The 15,596-nt window shown below is 51.3% G+C and overlaps 1 protein-coding gene across 1 annotated transcript in view; it reads left to right on the plus strand.

Annotated features, from left to right (window-relative positions):
- The window catches only part of GDPD5 (glycerophosphodiester phosphodiesterase domain containing 5), an 89,869-nt gene that overhangs the window by 71,725 nt on the left and 2,548 nt on the right, over positions 1 to 15,596 (plus strand). The window contains exons 7-16 of the mRNA XM_049780284.1: positions 3,804 to 3,902; positions 4,286 to 4,379; positions 4,612 to 4,757; positions 8,032 to 8,114; positions 9,156 to 9,306; positions 9,819 to 10,037; positions 11,898 to 12,055; positions 12,331 to 12,478; positions 13,434 to 13,516; positions 13,939 to 13,953. Of these exons, the coding sequence (XP_049636241.1) occupies positions 3,804 to 3,902; positions 4,286 to 4,379; positions 4,612 to 4,757; positions 8,032 to 8,114; positions 9,156 to 9,306; positions 9,819 to 10,037; positions 11,898 to 12,055; positions 12,331 to 12,478; positions 13,434 to 13,516; positions 13,939 to 13,953 (1,196 nt within the window). The remainder of the gene's footprint in view (positions 1 to 3,803; positions 3,903 to 4,285; positions 4,380 to 4,611; positions 4,758 to 8,031; positions 8,115 to 9,155; positions 9,307 to 9,818; positions 10,038 to 11,897; positions 12,056 to 12,330; positions 12,479 to 13,433; positions 13,517 to 13,938; positions 13,954 to 15,596) is intronic.

Genomic DNA, 15,596 nt, shown 5'->3' on the forward strand with positions numbered 1-15,596 from the left:
CATAAAGCCAGGAGTAACCCCTGAGCAAAGCCGAGTGTGTCCCAAAAACAAAACAAAACAAAACAAAACAAAAATTAAAAAGTGGACCAGAGAGCTAGCTTCATGACCGTAGTTAATGTCTTGCATATGGGAGATTCAGATTCTATCCCTGTACTGCATGTCCCCCCCCCCCCCAAGCACCACCAGGAGCAGGCCCTGAACACAAAAACATGAGTAGGACCTGAGCACTGTTAGTGTGACCTGACCAAAAAAAAAAAAAATTGTTTCTAAGTCTCATAAAAATGCCTGAAGAAACTCTCCCAACCTTCCCAGAGAGACTTGAAGCACTTGTTCATCGACCTGTTTTCTCCTTAAACACAGTGATACACTTTATCCCTCCTGAAGAGGTCTGGAATTCCTTATCTCCAGTCCTTTAGGAGCATTCTTGGGGGATCTGTCATTCACTCCTGCCCAAGCCTGGTCCTAAGATCCCTGGGGGATCTAGTTGGTTCCCTGGAGATAGGCCTGATTCCAGTAGCCCCTCAAGTCGTCACAAGGACAATGTACAGTGACTTAACTGGGTAAGGACCTCCTGGGTAAAAGTGGGGACTTTGTCATCTTGATAGTTTTTGTTAGCAAAAAGTCCACATCTGGGCCCGGAGAGATAGTACAGCGGCATTTGCCTTGCAAGCAGCCGATCCAGGACCAAAGGTGGTTGGTTCGAATCCCGGTGTCCCATATGGTCCCCCGTGCCTGCCAGGAACTATTTCTGAGCAGACAGCCAGGAGTAACCCCTGAGCACCACCGGGTGTGGCCCAATAACCAAAAAAAAAAAAAAAAAAAAAAAAAAGTCCACATCTTTGCGGACTCCTCCGCTTCATCCTCAGAAATCTCTGGTGCCTCTAATTCCCTTCTCTCCCTCCCAAATAGTAATGAAGATTTTGGTCACATTTTTAAAAATATTTTGACTCTAGCCGACCCCAGGGATCAAAATAACACCTCAGTGCAGTGTGGGATTGTGGTTCCCTGCTTCTACGTTAGATGTAGGCATTTTTCCCATGCTTGAGTCATCAGCATTTCCTTTTCTAGAAACCATCTCTTCCTATCTTTGGCCCATTTTGCTGTGGATTTGCTTTTTGCTTGTTGGCAGGAGCTTTTTATGGATTCAGAAAATTAGCCCTTTGGCTGATGAACTGCAGGTCACTCTGCCTGATTTGTCATTCACCTTTCGACTTTGTTTTTGCCATAGGAATTTGTTTTCTCTTAAGGCTGTGAAGCACTCATCTCTTGTCATAGTTAGGATTTTTGAGACAGATCTGAAAACACCTCTCTCACTCCATTTTATAAAAAAAAAAAAAATGTCTCTTTGGGGCTGGAGTGATAGCATAGTAGGAAGGGCATTTCCCTCGCACGCAGCTATCCCAGGTCAATACACAGCATCCCATATGGTCCCCTGAGCCTGCCAGGATTAATTTCTGAGCAAAGAGTTAGAACTAACCCTGAACGTTGCCATGTGTGGTCCTAAAAGCAAGCAAGCAAGCAAACATATAAATAAATAAATAAATAACTTCTCTCTGGACTGGAGAGGTAGCTCAGGAGTCTAGAGTGAATTTTCTACATGCAGAAGCCCTGGAGACACCATCACCTCAGGGCTCACCCAAAGCAACACCCAGAGCTCCATGTCAGGAACTCCTGAACACCACACAACACAATATTTGGTGTGGCCCAAACAAGAAAATATTCTCTCTGGTTTGGTTTATTATTTATAACTTTCTACTTCTAGTTTATTTGGGGCGGCATTCCTGGGCCTAGTCCAAGGCCTTGTCCAGTCTTCTAAGTAACCTTCCTCCTAACCCTGAGCCCCCCAAACTTGGCCTTCACCTTCTTCTTTTTTTTTTTTTTTTTTTGGTTTTTGGTTTTTGGTTTTTGGGCCACACCCAGCGGTGCTCAGGGGTTTCTCCTGGCTGTCTGCTCAGAAATAGCTCCTGGCAGGCACGGGGGACCATATGAGACACCGGGATTCGAACCAACCACCTTTGGTCCTGGATCAGCTGCTTGCAAGGCAAATGCCACTGTGCTATCTCTCCGGGCCCAGCCTTCACCTTCTTTACAGGACAAAGAAAGGACTCACTGCATCTATAGAAACCAACTTTCTATAGAAAACTAACTAAAAACACCACCCCCCCCCAGTTGCACTGAGGCTGCTATTGCCCCCCCTGCATCAGTCAGCACCTCCTAAACCAGTGTGATAGAGGAGAGGAGGGTGCAATGTCCTGCCCAGGGCACCTCATACACAGCCAGACTCAGTGGAGCTTCTACTATAGGTTTGATGACCCTCAAGGCCAAATTCTGTGCCACTCTGTGCCCATCATGTCCAGACCACAGCTCAACTAAGTCCCAGCTTCCTGTGGAAACTGAATGGCTCAGCACTTCGGCCCTGCACAGGGAGAACACAGCATAGGCAGAAATCAGTGTGGGACCTCTGTGGCTGCCTTAACTGCCCCCCCAAACTGCAGAGCATAGGGGCTGGGACAGAGGTGGAGCAGGACTTTAGAGAGCCACAGGCTGGAGATAGAGGGCCATAGAAAGAACCTCAAAAGGGTCTGAGGGTCACTGAGTTGAGTGGAGAGCATCATGTAGCCTGGGGTGTCTCAGAGTCCATCTGTTCTCCAAGATCCTTGTCCTTGCAATAGCTAGGAGGATGGTTCCCAGGATCTGCCAAAGCCTAGTACTCCCAGCACTCACAGGAAGCTGGGAGTGTGTTTAGACTGTAACCGTGGGCTCAGGTGGGCACAGGGCGGCACAGAACTTGGCCTTGCAGCTCACCCAACCTGTAGCAGAAGCTCCACTGAGAGCATTCACCACCACTACCCCACACACACACACACACACACACACACACACACACACACACACACACACACACACACACACACACACACACACACACAGGCTAGATATAAGGAGCCCCTGGGCAAAGCATTCATCACCACTGCCATACTCTCTCTCTCTCTCTCTCTCTCTCTCTCTCTCTCTCTCTCTGTCTCTCTGTCTCTCTCTCTGTCTCTCTGTCTCTCTGTCTCTGTCTCTCTCTCTCTCTCTCTCTCTCTCTCTCTCTCTCTCTCTCTCTCTCTCTCTCTCTCTCTCTCCTTCCACCTCTCCTCCTCTGTTACATTGGTCCAGGAAGAGCTGGACTAATCAAGGGAACAGTAGTGGCCCCTGGTGCAATAGGGGGCTGCTTTGAGTTTGCATTAAAAAAAAGCTGGTTTTTGGGGCCGGAGAGATAGCATTGAGGTAAAGCGTTTGCCTTTCATGCAGAAGGTCATCGATTAGAATCCCGGCGTCCCATATAGTCTCTCTCCCGTGCCTGCCAGGAGCAATTTCTGAGCATGAAGCCAGGAGTAACCCCTGAGCTCTGCTGGGTGTGACCCAAAAACCACAAAAAAAAAGAAAAAAAAGAAAAAAAGCTGGTTTCTAGGGACATGCTGAGTCCCTTTTGTTGTCCTGAAAAAGAGGCTACAGGCCAGACAAGTTTGGGGATCTTGTGATTGGATGGAAGGTTGCTAAGAAGGCTTTTTGAGGCCTTGCCAGGACTGAGCCTAGGGAAGACCACCCCCAACTCCCTGGGGTCTGCCTGTCTTGGGCCTGTCGTGCACTTCTGGTTCTGAGTAACTGTCTCAAGCTTCTCTCAGCCCTGCCTGTCTCTTTCCTGCTCCCTTCCACCCTACCTTGTTGCTTTCCCTGCACCTACTACTGTCTCTCCCTGAGACACAGGGACCCCTAGCAACACTCTCATCCTCTGTCTATGGCTCTCCCCATTCCAGATCGGGCTGGTGGTCGTCCTGGTGGCCACGGTGGTGGCCATGTCAGCTGTGGCCCAGCTGTGGGAGGATGAATGGGAGGTGCTGCTGATCTCCCTGCAGGTAAGGGGGTGGGACAGCTGCCTCCCTAGGACCCTCACACCATGGCAGTACCTTTTGATTTCTTATTTAACTGTATTTGATGGGTCCATTTTTGTCAATGCACTGGGGGGAGGGCTGCAATGTTAGGAGGATAGCACCAAACGTGTATGCAAAGCCTGCGCTCAGCCCTTTGAGCCAGCTCCCCAAAGTAGTAGAGGCATAATTCCCATTTTCTTCTATGGAAGGGGTTCAGATCACATAGAAGTCAGAGGCGGGGCAGGTGTCGCAGCCCAGATCCCAGTTTCCTTTGCTAGAAAATGGAGACCCAGTATCCTACCCTGGCCAGAGGGGTCACAGGGATGGAATAAGGGGGGTCTGAGCACTGTGGTCCCCTTTCCACCCAGGGTACAGCACCATTCCTGCACATGGGGGCCCTGGCAGCTGTCACTGCACTCTCCTGGATTGTGGCAGGACAATTTGCCCGCGCTGAGCGGTCCTGTGAGTACAGCCCAACCGGATTGTCCCCATGTGGTAGGGCTGGGTGGGGTGGGGTCCTTTACTGACCTTGTATATCTCTTCTTCCTTGCCTCTATGTCTTTGGGTACTCAGGGCTGCCCTTGTTGCAAGGTCCCAAGGTGAAAGGAAAAGGGGTTCTCCTCCCTTGGGCTGCCTAGGGTTATTGGGGGTAAAGGGAAGAGCTCATGGCTATGCTCATGGTTCTCATTTGCAGCCTCCCAGGTGATCATTCTGTGCATCTTTTTTGCTGTGGTGGTCGCCCTCTACCTGGCCCCACTTACCTTCTCTTCCCCCTGCATCATGGAGAAGAAGGACTTGGGCCCCAAGCCCTTCCTCATCGGCCACCGTGGAGCCCCCATGGTGAGTGCCAGTCTGGGGGAGCTGGGACAGGAAACAGTGAAACCCGGTAGGGAAATAAACAGAATACGTGTACTGGAGTAGCAGCAACAACAAGCAGCTTTTAGGAAAGTCTGCTGTGGGGTTGATGCAAAGTCCTCAAGGCACAGAGGTATCTCGTTCAAAAGATGTCACTTTTGGCCCAGGGACAGGGTGTTTGCCTTGTATACACAAACTCTGGTTCAAACCCTGGCACCAGCACTGTATAGGGTCTCCCATGCACTCTCAGGAGCTCTTGGCACTGTGGGGCTGTGGCCTAACACTAGGTAGGGGTTGAGGCAGGCCCAGGAGAGAGCTGCAGGCTTGGGAAGGACTGGGGTGACAGGAGAGATAGGGAAGCTGAAGTCATTGCTAATGGGTTGGAGATGACCGCCTCCTCTTCCTCCTGTAACAATACTGTGCCTATTGATTTCAGAGCACTGCCTCCTGGGTAGTTGCAGTAGTCCTGATGTTCCCATCTTCTCTGTGCCTGGATCTTTTATCTGGTGCCCTGGTTCACAAGAGGGCCTGCACTAGAGGTCTGGGAGAGGTAGGAGTCACTTATGGGAAGTGTCCAGCTGGGAGCCTGGCATTCAGGAAGTCGGAAGTGAGCCACGGAACTAGAGCAGGCCTATGAGGGTGGGGGTCCTCCTCACTCACAAAGCCTGGGTTTTATAGGCACGGTGCCATTCCCCACCCCAGGGGAAATGGAGGATACCATGTGCACCTCTCTTCCCTTTCCCAGTGAGAGAGAGTGTGTGTGTGTGTGTGTGTGTGTGTGTGTGTGTGTGTGTGTGTGTGTGTGTGTGTGTGTGTGTGTGTGTTGGGCCACACCTGGCTGTGCTCAGGGCTTACTCCTCGCTCTGCACTTAAGGATCACTTTTGGTAGGGCTTGAGGTACTGGGAATCCAATCTGGGTTGGCCACATGCATAGCAAGCTCCCTACCCACTCACTATACTGTCTCTCCAGCCCCTCTTTTTCCCAATGACTGTACTGGAGTTTTGTGGTATCTAAGTTTAGGGTAGCTCAGGGGGCCTCCCAATATAACTGTGGGAATAGGTACCTAGTCTGACAGGTCAGAACCACTTTGGCAGGTCCTTTTTCAGGAATGTAGGGGGACTTAGGGTCCCTATTTTCTTTGTTTGGGGCCACATCTGGCAGTGATCAGGTTACTCCTGGCTCTGTGCTCAGGGATCATTCCTAATGGTGCTCAGGGATATGATATGGCATGCAAGGGATGGAACACTGCCTGACTGCATGTAAGGCAAGTAAGTACCCTACCTACTGTACTATGACTCTAGCCCCAAGGTGCCTATTTTCTAAATAGGCTTAGAAACTGAGTTGGGGGTGTGGCTCAGTGGAAAAGTACAGGCCTTGCAGGCATGAGACTAGGTTCCATCCCAGTCTCTTTAATAACATTTTTCTTAACATAATCACACCCCCCCAGGCTGCTATTCTAGCCAAACACATGAATAATAATTCCTTCCTATTGCCTAATGTGTCTACACATGCATCTGGCCCACACATGCGCCTGGTTGATGTCTTTGAGGTGTCTTCTGGTCTCTATCGGCCCCTATCCCTTTCCCTGTTTACTATCTATATATTAAAGTGGCTGAACCATTTATTCTGTAGCATTTCCTGCGTAACTGTCAATCTTGAAGTGGTTTTGAAGGACAGACCTAGGTGTCCAGCCAACTCCTCTTGTGTCATTGAGGAAGCTTGGGTATCAGTGAGTGCACTGACCTGTGAATCCATAGACTCAGTGCTGCTTTCACATGCCCATGTGTGGTGAGATGGTGTCTGGGGGTAATGTCTGTATGCCCATGGGCAGATCGTTTCTTTGTATTTGCATGTGTATATGAGTGCAAGTGTGTGCATGCATGCATACGTGTGCTTGTGTGTTTATACCTTACTGTTTGGTCAGGCTAACTCCAGAATTGGGACTTTGAATCCCAGCGAGCCCTTCTGAGTTTGTGACTGTTGCTGCCTGCCCTCACACTACCCCTCACCCCACCCTCCCATCCCCCACCAACATATATTCTAGATTTACAGAACCCTGAGATGAGGATTAAATATTTACCCCAAAGCCCTCCTGGAGCCTGAGGCAGGCTGGGTGGGCAAGGTTTCCACACCTCTTTCTCTAGGAGACCTGCACCTAACCCATAGAGATCAGAGTTTTAAAAACATTTAGGATGAGATTCTGTACTTCCTCAGCACTTCCTCTGCACCCCATGTCTCCCCACAGCTACTACCTGTGGCTTCCATTTGGAGCTAGGAGATAGCATGCTCAGTTCTAAGGGATTGGGGTCCACTGGCAGGTGTCTGAGCCTACTGTTCTAGGAGGACTTACACAGCTCGAATGATTGGGACTTAGCAGGAACCCCCAGGGCTGAGGAGGCAGGAAGTCACATTAGAGAGTGCTGGAGTCCTTGTCCCAGCACTGATAAAAAACCAGCCCCAATAAAGCCAGCTCCTTGTACAGCCTGAAGACTGCAAGGACCAGATGTGAGGCAAAAATCCAGACATCACCTTCTCGGCCTTTGCCAGGACCAAGCTGCTGCCCAGAGAAAGGGTGTGTGTTATATGTTGGGGAGCACTATTGCCGGAAAGAGAGAAGAAAATGAGCATGAGCGTGTTCTGGATGGAAATGGGATGCAGAACTCTGTTTACCCCCATTCCTTCACTGTCTGGATCCCTCCCTATCCTCCATCCTGCAGGTGCCCTGAGCTTGACTAATCCTAAGTGTAGTGCTGACCCCCAGTGGCAGCCAAGGATATGATACAAGTTTAAGATTGAGGTGACTTAGACCCCTGACCTGAGACTCAACCTAGCCTCAGAGGAAAAACTACACACGAGGAAACTGATCTTGGATGTATGAAGGCCCAGTGTGTTTACTATGAATCTGCAGAACCACTGGGGTTCTGAGTCCTCATGTGGGTGTGGGGCGAGGCAGGGACACACCTTTGTCCTGGGGACTATGTCTGTATTTCACACCCATGCCTGCTTAGAGGAGTTGGATTTGTACAGAGTTGGACTATGCCAGCCTCCCAGCATAAATAATCCTCCCTTGGCTGGTGCTAGATTCACTATACGTGGAGCAGATTCACCACGCCTGGAATAAACCCATTAACCCCAGAATAGATCTACTACACTACTGAAGTAGATTCAAGAAACTAGGAGTAAATCTACTGTATCTAGCATAGATCCACTACACCCAGGTTTAGTGGTGCTAAACCTCCACCCACTTTTTCTCCCCAGCTCGCCCCTGAGCACACACTAATGTCCTTCCGGAAGGCCCTGGAGCAGAAACTCTACGGGCTCCAGGCTGATGTCACCATCAGGTAGGCCTCACCTCTCTTGTTCCAACCCCTCCTCCCATTCCCACCACATCTACTTCCAGGTCTCTGCAGGAGGAGCCCCGAGATCCAGAGCCCTGGAGATGGGAGGGCAGAGGCTTGGGTTCACCACAGTAAGCAAGGCAGGCCTCCTGTGCGTGCAAATAAGCCTGTGCCTAACTCTGCGATCAATATCCAAGAGTGAAGAGAACAGATGCTCTTGGGTGGGGCCTGGAGACTTGCCACAGATCTTCTGGGAGGAAAGATTCAATCTCTAGGGCTCAACAAGATGGAGCTTGAACACTCGAGTGAAATAATCAAGTTCTAGAGTGAGATGTCACTGTTGGTGCAGTTTTAGAAGATTACTTGGAGCTGAAGAACAGTTCACTGGACTGGAACACATGATTTGCCTGCAGGAGGCCCTGGTTCCATGCCCGGCACCACAGGGTCCTTTGACCACCAACAGGAGGGATGAAGGGAAGAAAAGGGCAGAGCTGCTGTGTAGAGTTTCTTAGATTGTATATGGAACAAGGGGAGACCCGCGTGTGGGGACACCATTCCTGGTGCAGATGCCATAGGACTGTGCATTCATCAAAGCTTTCTAGCAGATGGTGGCAGGATGTCTTGAAACAGAGCACAGATGTTATTCATGCATTGGTACCATGCTGGCTACTGCAGTGGGGGAGAGTAGAATGGTGGTGGGGTGGACTTTGTCCTGGTGGTCTGCACTTCTGCTCTTCTCCAGGAGGTCTTACGAACCCCTTCTATGCCACATTCCACCACTGAAAGGATCTGAGCTAGGTCTTTCCTTCTCCCAGCCTCTGTTGCTTCATGATCAGATAAAGGAAGCCATAGCTCTCCAAGGTCGCTTAGAGAATAAGCAGGGTTCTCCCACCTCGGGAGCCCTCACTCCCATCTCAGTTCCAAAGTGAGCCAGAGGAGGTCCCAGAGAGTGGGTTCACTGGAGAGTGGGGTTCAGAGTGTGTGAGGAGGAGAGGGTAAGCAGGTAAGGGAGGGTGGACACTGATTGCACCCCTCTCCCCACAGCCTGGATGGCGTGCCCTTCCTCATGCATGATCACACCCTGCAGCGCACCACCAACGTGGAGGAGGAATTTCCAGAGCTGGCACGCAGGCCGGCCTCCATGCTCAACTGGACGGTCCTGCAGAGGCTCAACGCCGGCCAGTGGTTCCTCAAGGTCTGGTGGCTATATCAGCATGAAAGGGAGAACAGTCCCTGCTGAATGAGGGAACCAGAGGTCCCTAGACTTAAGTAGCCTTCGCTCTCAGAGAGCTCCCTTCTGTCCCCACACCTAGCACCCTGGACCCACAGAGAGGACCCCTCATGTGCGATTGTTGTGATCATTCTGTCCTCCACTAGGGGCACTGGTGTGTGTGTGTGTGTAACATCTATAGTTTAAACTGGTGACACCATCTCAGAGGGTGGTTGGTTCTCTGACTTGAAATGCAATTGAAGAAGAAAGGGGCAGGGCCTGGGAGGTGTTCTAAGCTAATCACCCTTTTGGAAAGCAGGGCGTGGAATGGAGAGCTGTGGGTTGAAGGGTTCTGAGCCCCCACAAGGCTAGAACCATCAATTTGCCAGATGACCCTGACAGCTTGCAAGTTTCCATTGTAGGCTGCCAAAAGGGCCTGGAAGATGGTCTTAAAGGACAAATGGGTAGCACTGACTTGTTTGTCCTTTCTCTGCCAGACGGACCCCTTCTGGACAGCCAGCTCGCTGTCACCCTCTGATCACAGGGAAGCCCGGAATCAGTCCATCTGCAGCCTTGCAGACCTCCTGGAGTTGGCCAAGGGCAATGCCACCCTGCTGCTCAACCTTTGGGAACTGCCCAGGGAACACCCGTACCAGGGAAGCTTCCTCAACATTACTTTGGAAGCCTTGCTGCGCTCAGGTTTCCCACAGCACCAGGTGAGCCACTCCCCCAGACACTCTCCAGGTCACACCCTCCAAACATGTCCTGGCTGTATATCTGTAGCAGCCTAAACTCATGGTCGCCCCTCTAGGGCCCCACAAACCTACTTCAGCTGCCTTGTGTGGAAAATGAGAATAGCGTATCTTTCATCTCTTTAACAAGGTCATCATGGGAACATGAGAGTAGGAAAGAGCTCTTTGTAATGTACACAAGGGCAGCACTCAAGCACTGGCCTTGCATGGGTTCCATCATCAGCACCACAAATAACATAAAATGCACAAAGGGCAGACACATTTCTGGGCTCTTTGGAACACTGTCATATTGTCTTTGAGGTTTTTTTGTTTGTTTTGTTTTGGGGTCACACCTGGCAGCACCCAGGGGTTACTCTTGGCTCTGTGCTCAGAAATCGTTCCTGGCAGGCATGGGGGACCCCTGGGATACCAGAATTCAAACCACTGTCAGTCCTGTATCAGCTGCATGCAAGGCAAACGCCCTACCGCTGTGCTATCTCTCCTACCCCCATATTGTTATTGTCTTAAAGCATTATTGACAGACACCATGTGGGTCAGGAATTGGGAATCAGAGGACTTAGACTGTAGCTTGTGACACCGGACACTGGTGCCTAAGTGTGTGGCCAAGTGTGTGGCCTTTTGCCTGTAGATAATCAATAAGTTCATAGGGGAAATTTCCTGGCTTGCTGCAGAGTGAATTCCAAGCCAACCACAGGTGCTTATTAATTCCCTTTGGCCCCACTTTTCTTCCCTATCCTGAGCAGGGCATATGCTCTCACATGCCTGGTTATGATGTGCAGGATTGCATATCAGGCTGTGGAAGTTGCACCCATGGCCACAGACTAGTTGAAGGCTATGTTTCTTTCATTGTTATATTTGTACACTCTGGTTTCTTATCTTTCTTTTGCTTATACACTGGTCTTAGTGCTCAAAACAGCATTGCACGGGGCTGGCGAGGTGGCGCTAGAGGTAAGGTGTCTGCCTTGCAAGCGCTAGCCAAGGAAGGACTGCGGTTCTATCCCCCCGCGTCCCATATGGTCCCCCCAAGCCAAGGACAATTTCTGAGCACTTAGCCAGGAGTAACCCCTGAGCATCAAACAGGTGTGGCCCGAAAACAAAACAAAACAACAACAACAAAATAATAAAAAAAAAAAAACAGCATTGCACGTCCTTGTGGGGCAGTTTTGGAGAGGAGACTCATACATCTTTTAGTTGCAGTAATGGCTGTATCTCTTTGCTGTGTTGGAACCAAACTTTGTTCTAGGTGCCTGAGATCAGAGCAGAGGTGCCAGCATCATGTTTTCTATATATTTATTTGGTCATACCAATTATAGAAATAGTACCCTCAGACTGGTGAGGCAGATGCTTTCTTTCTTTTTTAATATTTTATTGAAGCCATTATAATTTACAAAGTTCTTCATACTTGGATTTTATACATACAGTGTTTCAGGGCCAATCCCACCAGCAGTGTTGGCCTCCCTCTACCACTGTTCCCAGAGTGCATCCCATGCCACCATCCCTCCCCCCAGCCTGCCAGCATAAGTTTTTACTTTAACTGTGGGCCACAATCAGTGGTGCATAGGGACTACTTACAGTAGTGCCAGGAGAGACCAGCCATGCAGAGACCCAACCTGGGTCTCTTGCATGCTAATTATGCACTCAACTCAGCCCATGGAGCTCTCAGGCCCGTGACAGGCATTTTAATATCCTGAGGCCCAGATGATTCATGCTTTTAGGTTTTCCCTGTGTGTCAGCTCCCATCTCTCAGCACTCCGGGAAGGGAGGCACTCTAACTCCACTTTCCGGAAGAGAAATCTGACTCCATCCCCACTCTCCTGCCGGCAGGTCATGTGGCTGCCAAGTAGACAGAGGCCCTTTGTGCAGAAGGTGGCCCCCGGCTTTCAGCAGATGTCAGGCTCCAAGGAAGCGGCTGCCAGCCTGCGGAAGGGCCACATCCAGTGGTTGAATCTACGCTACACTCAGGTGTCCGACCAGGAGCTCAGGTGCTGCCCTGCCCTGCTCAAGTTCACCAGAAGAGGGCAGCATTGACTCTCTCTGCATTGAGCTCTGGGTTGCTGGGAAGGGGGCCCAGGCGGGTGTGGCTGTGTTCCTCATGAAGAGGATGTGCTTATGTAGACTTGTGCTTTGTCTGGGCTCAATCCCCTGGGACAAGTGCCACCTTCCAGGGGTGAAGGGTGTGTGGTGTGCATGTATCTAGGAAAGGACTTCAGCTTCCCTTGCCGGGCTCACTGGTTTCTGTCCCCCTCTGTGCCCATAGGGATTATGCCTCCTGGAACCTGAGTGTGAACCTCTACACAGTCAATGCGCCATGGCTCTTCTCATTGCTGTGGTGCGCAGGGGTCCCATCTGTCACCTCTGACAACTCCCATATCCTGGCCCAGGTTTCTTCCCCGCTCTGGATCCTGGTGAGTTGGGAGACTGCGGGGAGTAAAGCAGAGACTAGGGGTAAGGGTAACAGAGTGACCCCAACCACTTGGGTATCTCTCTCCCAATGTAGGGGTCAAGATTGGGGACATGCATAGTGGGGATTCAGGCTGGAGGAATGCACCAGAATTTCATGTTCTATGGGGCCAGGAGAAGCAGTAGGTAATGGGGGGTGGACCCCTGCATCTGATATAGGAGGCCTGGGTCTGTGGAGGCTGAGGAGGATGATGGCACCCACCATCATTGTCCTTGAAGCCCTGGGAAGCTAGCTGGGGACAGGATGCAAGTGCTGACTGATGGCTGTGGTCACAATCACGCCTGCCTTTCCCAGCCCTCAGCCACCAGGGCCACAGTGCACTTCGCACTGACCCTGTTTATCCTGCTCAGCTTACCTCAACGTGGCTCCAGGTGGGCTGCGCTCCTGCTAGCACCCCTAGAAGACCCTAGGCAAGCACCCCAGTCTCATGGCTCCTTCAGTGACTCATGGACTCTCACATCCACATACCATGTGTCTGCCATACAGCACACCTGCCTATTCACTAATTTCCTTTTCAATCCCCTTAGACACAAACCTGCACACACACACACACACACACACACACACACACACACACACACACAAAACCACATCACAAACTTTACAAATACCGTATCACATATATTAGATACACACCATACAAATACCACAAACACCACATGTATAAACATATCACATATCACAGAGAAATACCACACATAAACTCACCTACCATCACACACCACACACACGCCCCAAGCCCACTGTCTCAGAGCCCACTCTCAAGCCCCACTTGCACTTCCTCTAGCTCCACCCTAACCTCCCACAGTGATGTGTGGCCCCTCCAGTGTGGCTCCATAGTCTGGAGTCCCAGCCTGGGCTGGTCATGATGAGGTGTGGCCATGGCCATCTGTCCACAGCCCCCAGACGAGTACTGTCTCATGTGGATCACTGCTGACCTGATCTCCTTCACCCTCATCATTGGCATCTTCGTGTTCCAGAAGTGAGTAGGCCCTGCCCTTCCTTCCTTGCCCCAGACATAATATGGGCCCCACATCTTGGGCCACAGCCAGGCCTCACCTGATGGTCTGATGCAGCAGGCCTGGAGGCCTCCCCCAACCCCAGCCCATCCTTCTCCACAAGAACTGGCAGCTTTTGGAAGGAGCACCAGGGTGGGAGCCCAGCACCATTGGCAAGTTCCCAATCCTGTGGAGCCTGTCTCCTCATCTGTTACCCTGGGGCTGGGGTGCTTTCTGGAGCCCCACCCTTGGGCTCCCATGGGAAGGGTGGAGGGAAGGGGTGGCCTGGTACTGGGTGGGCTCCAGAGTTGAGTCTTGGTCATGGTTCTCTGTGCTCACACGCTCTGACCTGCATGTCCCACCTCTTTCTCCCTGCCCCTCTCTGCTGCACTCTGGCATCTCACAGCTATCACTTGATCAGGTAATTCTGGTGTCTTCCTCTGTCCTCTCTCCCTCCACCTGGCTACCTACCCCCTTCTCCAATCTGAAATCCTGCTGTGCACCATCTCAGGCTCCCTCTCGAGGTCACCTCCCAGCACCCCATCTCCTCCTCCCCCCTACCTCCTCCTCCACTTATTCCTCCTCCCTGCTCTCTCTCCCCTTCCCTGCAGCTTTCCCTTCTCTTTCCTTTGGCACCTCTGTCCTGCCTGCTGTTTCTGCCATGGGGCACTGGAGTTTCCCTGCAACTTGCTGACCTGGTCTCTTTCATTACCAGAGTCTTCCTTAGGGGGCCTTTGTAGATGGCTTCTCCAATAGTCTGGGTACCACAGGACCTGCTATCCTGTCAGTGCACCCTCACCAGGTTCTCCCCACCCCCACATCTATTTGCCTTTCCTGTCTGCTTCCTCCTCCTCTTTCAGTCTTTCTATTTCTCTTCTGATTCCCACCCCAACCCCTTCACAAACCTCCCCTACTTTCTCCAGGGGACACCCTACTCCTTGGGTGAGCTTCCAGTCCTAAAAGCCCCAGGAACAGATACTTTCCTTCCTTCTGGCTTGAATGTTTATTTCTACCACGAGACCTGAGTCTTAGGGCTCCTCCCTGGGCCCTGCATCTTGAAGGGACTCTCTGGGACTGAGCTGTGTAGGGGGGCTGGACTCCGTATGTGCTACCTATGGAAGGAAATCAGGCCTTTCTGTAGGGATGGAGGCTGTCACTGTCTTCTTGGGGGTCAGCAGAGGCCTGATCAAGAAGAATACATTTAGCCTGAAGGTCATTTCCTCATTCCTTCAAGTACACTCAGCACAAGGCAGGTACAGAAGTTGTTGTCATGGACACAGTGACTCGTCCAGCTACCCCATGGCTATTCCTCAGGCTACATAGGGAGGATGGCACCAGACTAGGCTGCCTTCGCCTCCAACTTCTGTTTTCCCTTGTTTGTCTGCCTGTCCAAACTGCCTGTCTGCCTGTCCATCTGTCCTTTCTACTCACTGACCCATCTGGAATCATAGATTGCTCCTGGGGTTTCAGCTCCCTCCACTCATCCCAACAGAACTCAAAGTCCAAGAGGGCTGGGTTCCTATTTCCAAGCACACTTCTCCACTTCTCCTGCCGGGAGTGGGGATTTGGGGCTCAGAAAGTGGTGGTCTCAACCCCAGGAAAAATCTAAGTTCTGAGGCCAGAGATTTGAGGCTTGTTCTGAGGATCTGGAACAGTGAAGTGGAAGCTGCTCTGCTGGCTCCTGCTCCCTGTGCAGCCCACCTCCCGCTTCTTGCCCCACCTCCCTCTCTTTGCCTCACCTCTCCCCTCACTTTGCCTCTGGAATCTGCCCCCCTGACTTCACTCACCCTGGTCAGGATGGTGGACCAGAGGAAACACCTTCTGGGCTCCCTGAATACATGTGCAACCCAGGGTGGGTTTTAGAGTCTTTCCTGATAAAAGCCCCCAAATCTCTTCCATGCCAAGCGGGCCAGGTGTCTAATAGGGCACCTGAGAACAGCACCACTAGGCCCCCAGCCATTGTGCTAGGCCAGGGTTGCTGATTAGGGGTGGGGGTGGGGAGTGCCCAAGCCCAGAGTGAGCAGGGTCAAATTCAAGTCCCAGCTGCCCTTTCTTTTGGACTGT

This window comes from Suncus etruscus, chromosome 9 (genome assembly GCF_024139225.1).
Source record: "Suncus etruscus isolate mSunEtr1 chromosome 9, mSunEtr1.pri.cur, whole genome shotgun sequence".
Classification (NCBI taxonomy): Eukaryota; Metazoa; Chordata; class Mammalia; order Eulipotyphla; family Soricidae; genus Suncus; species Suncus etruscus.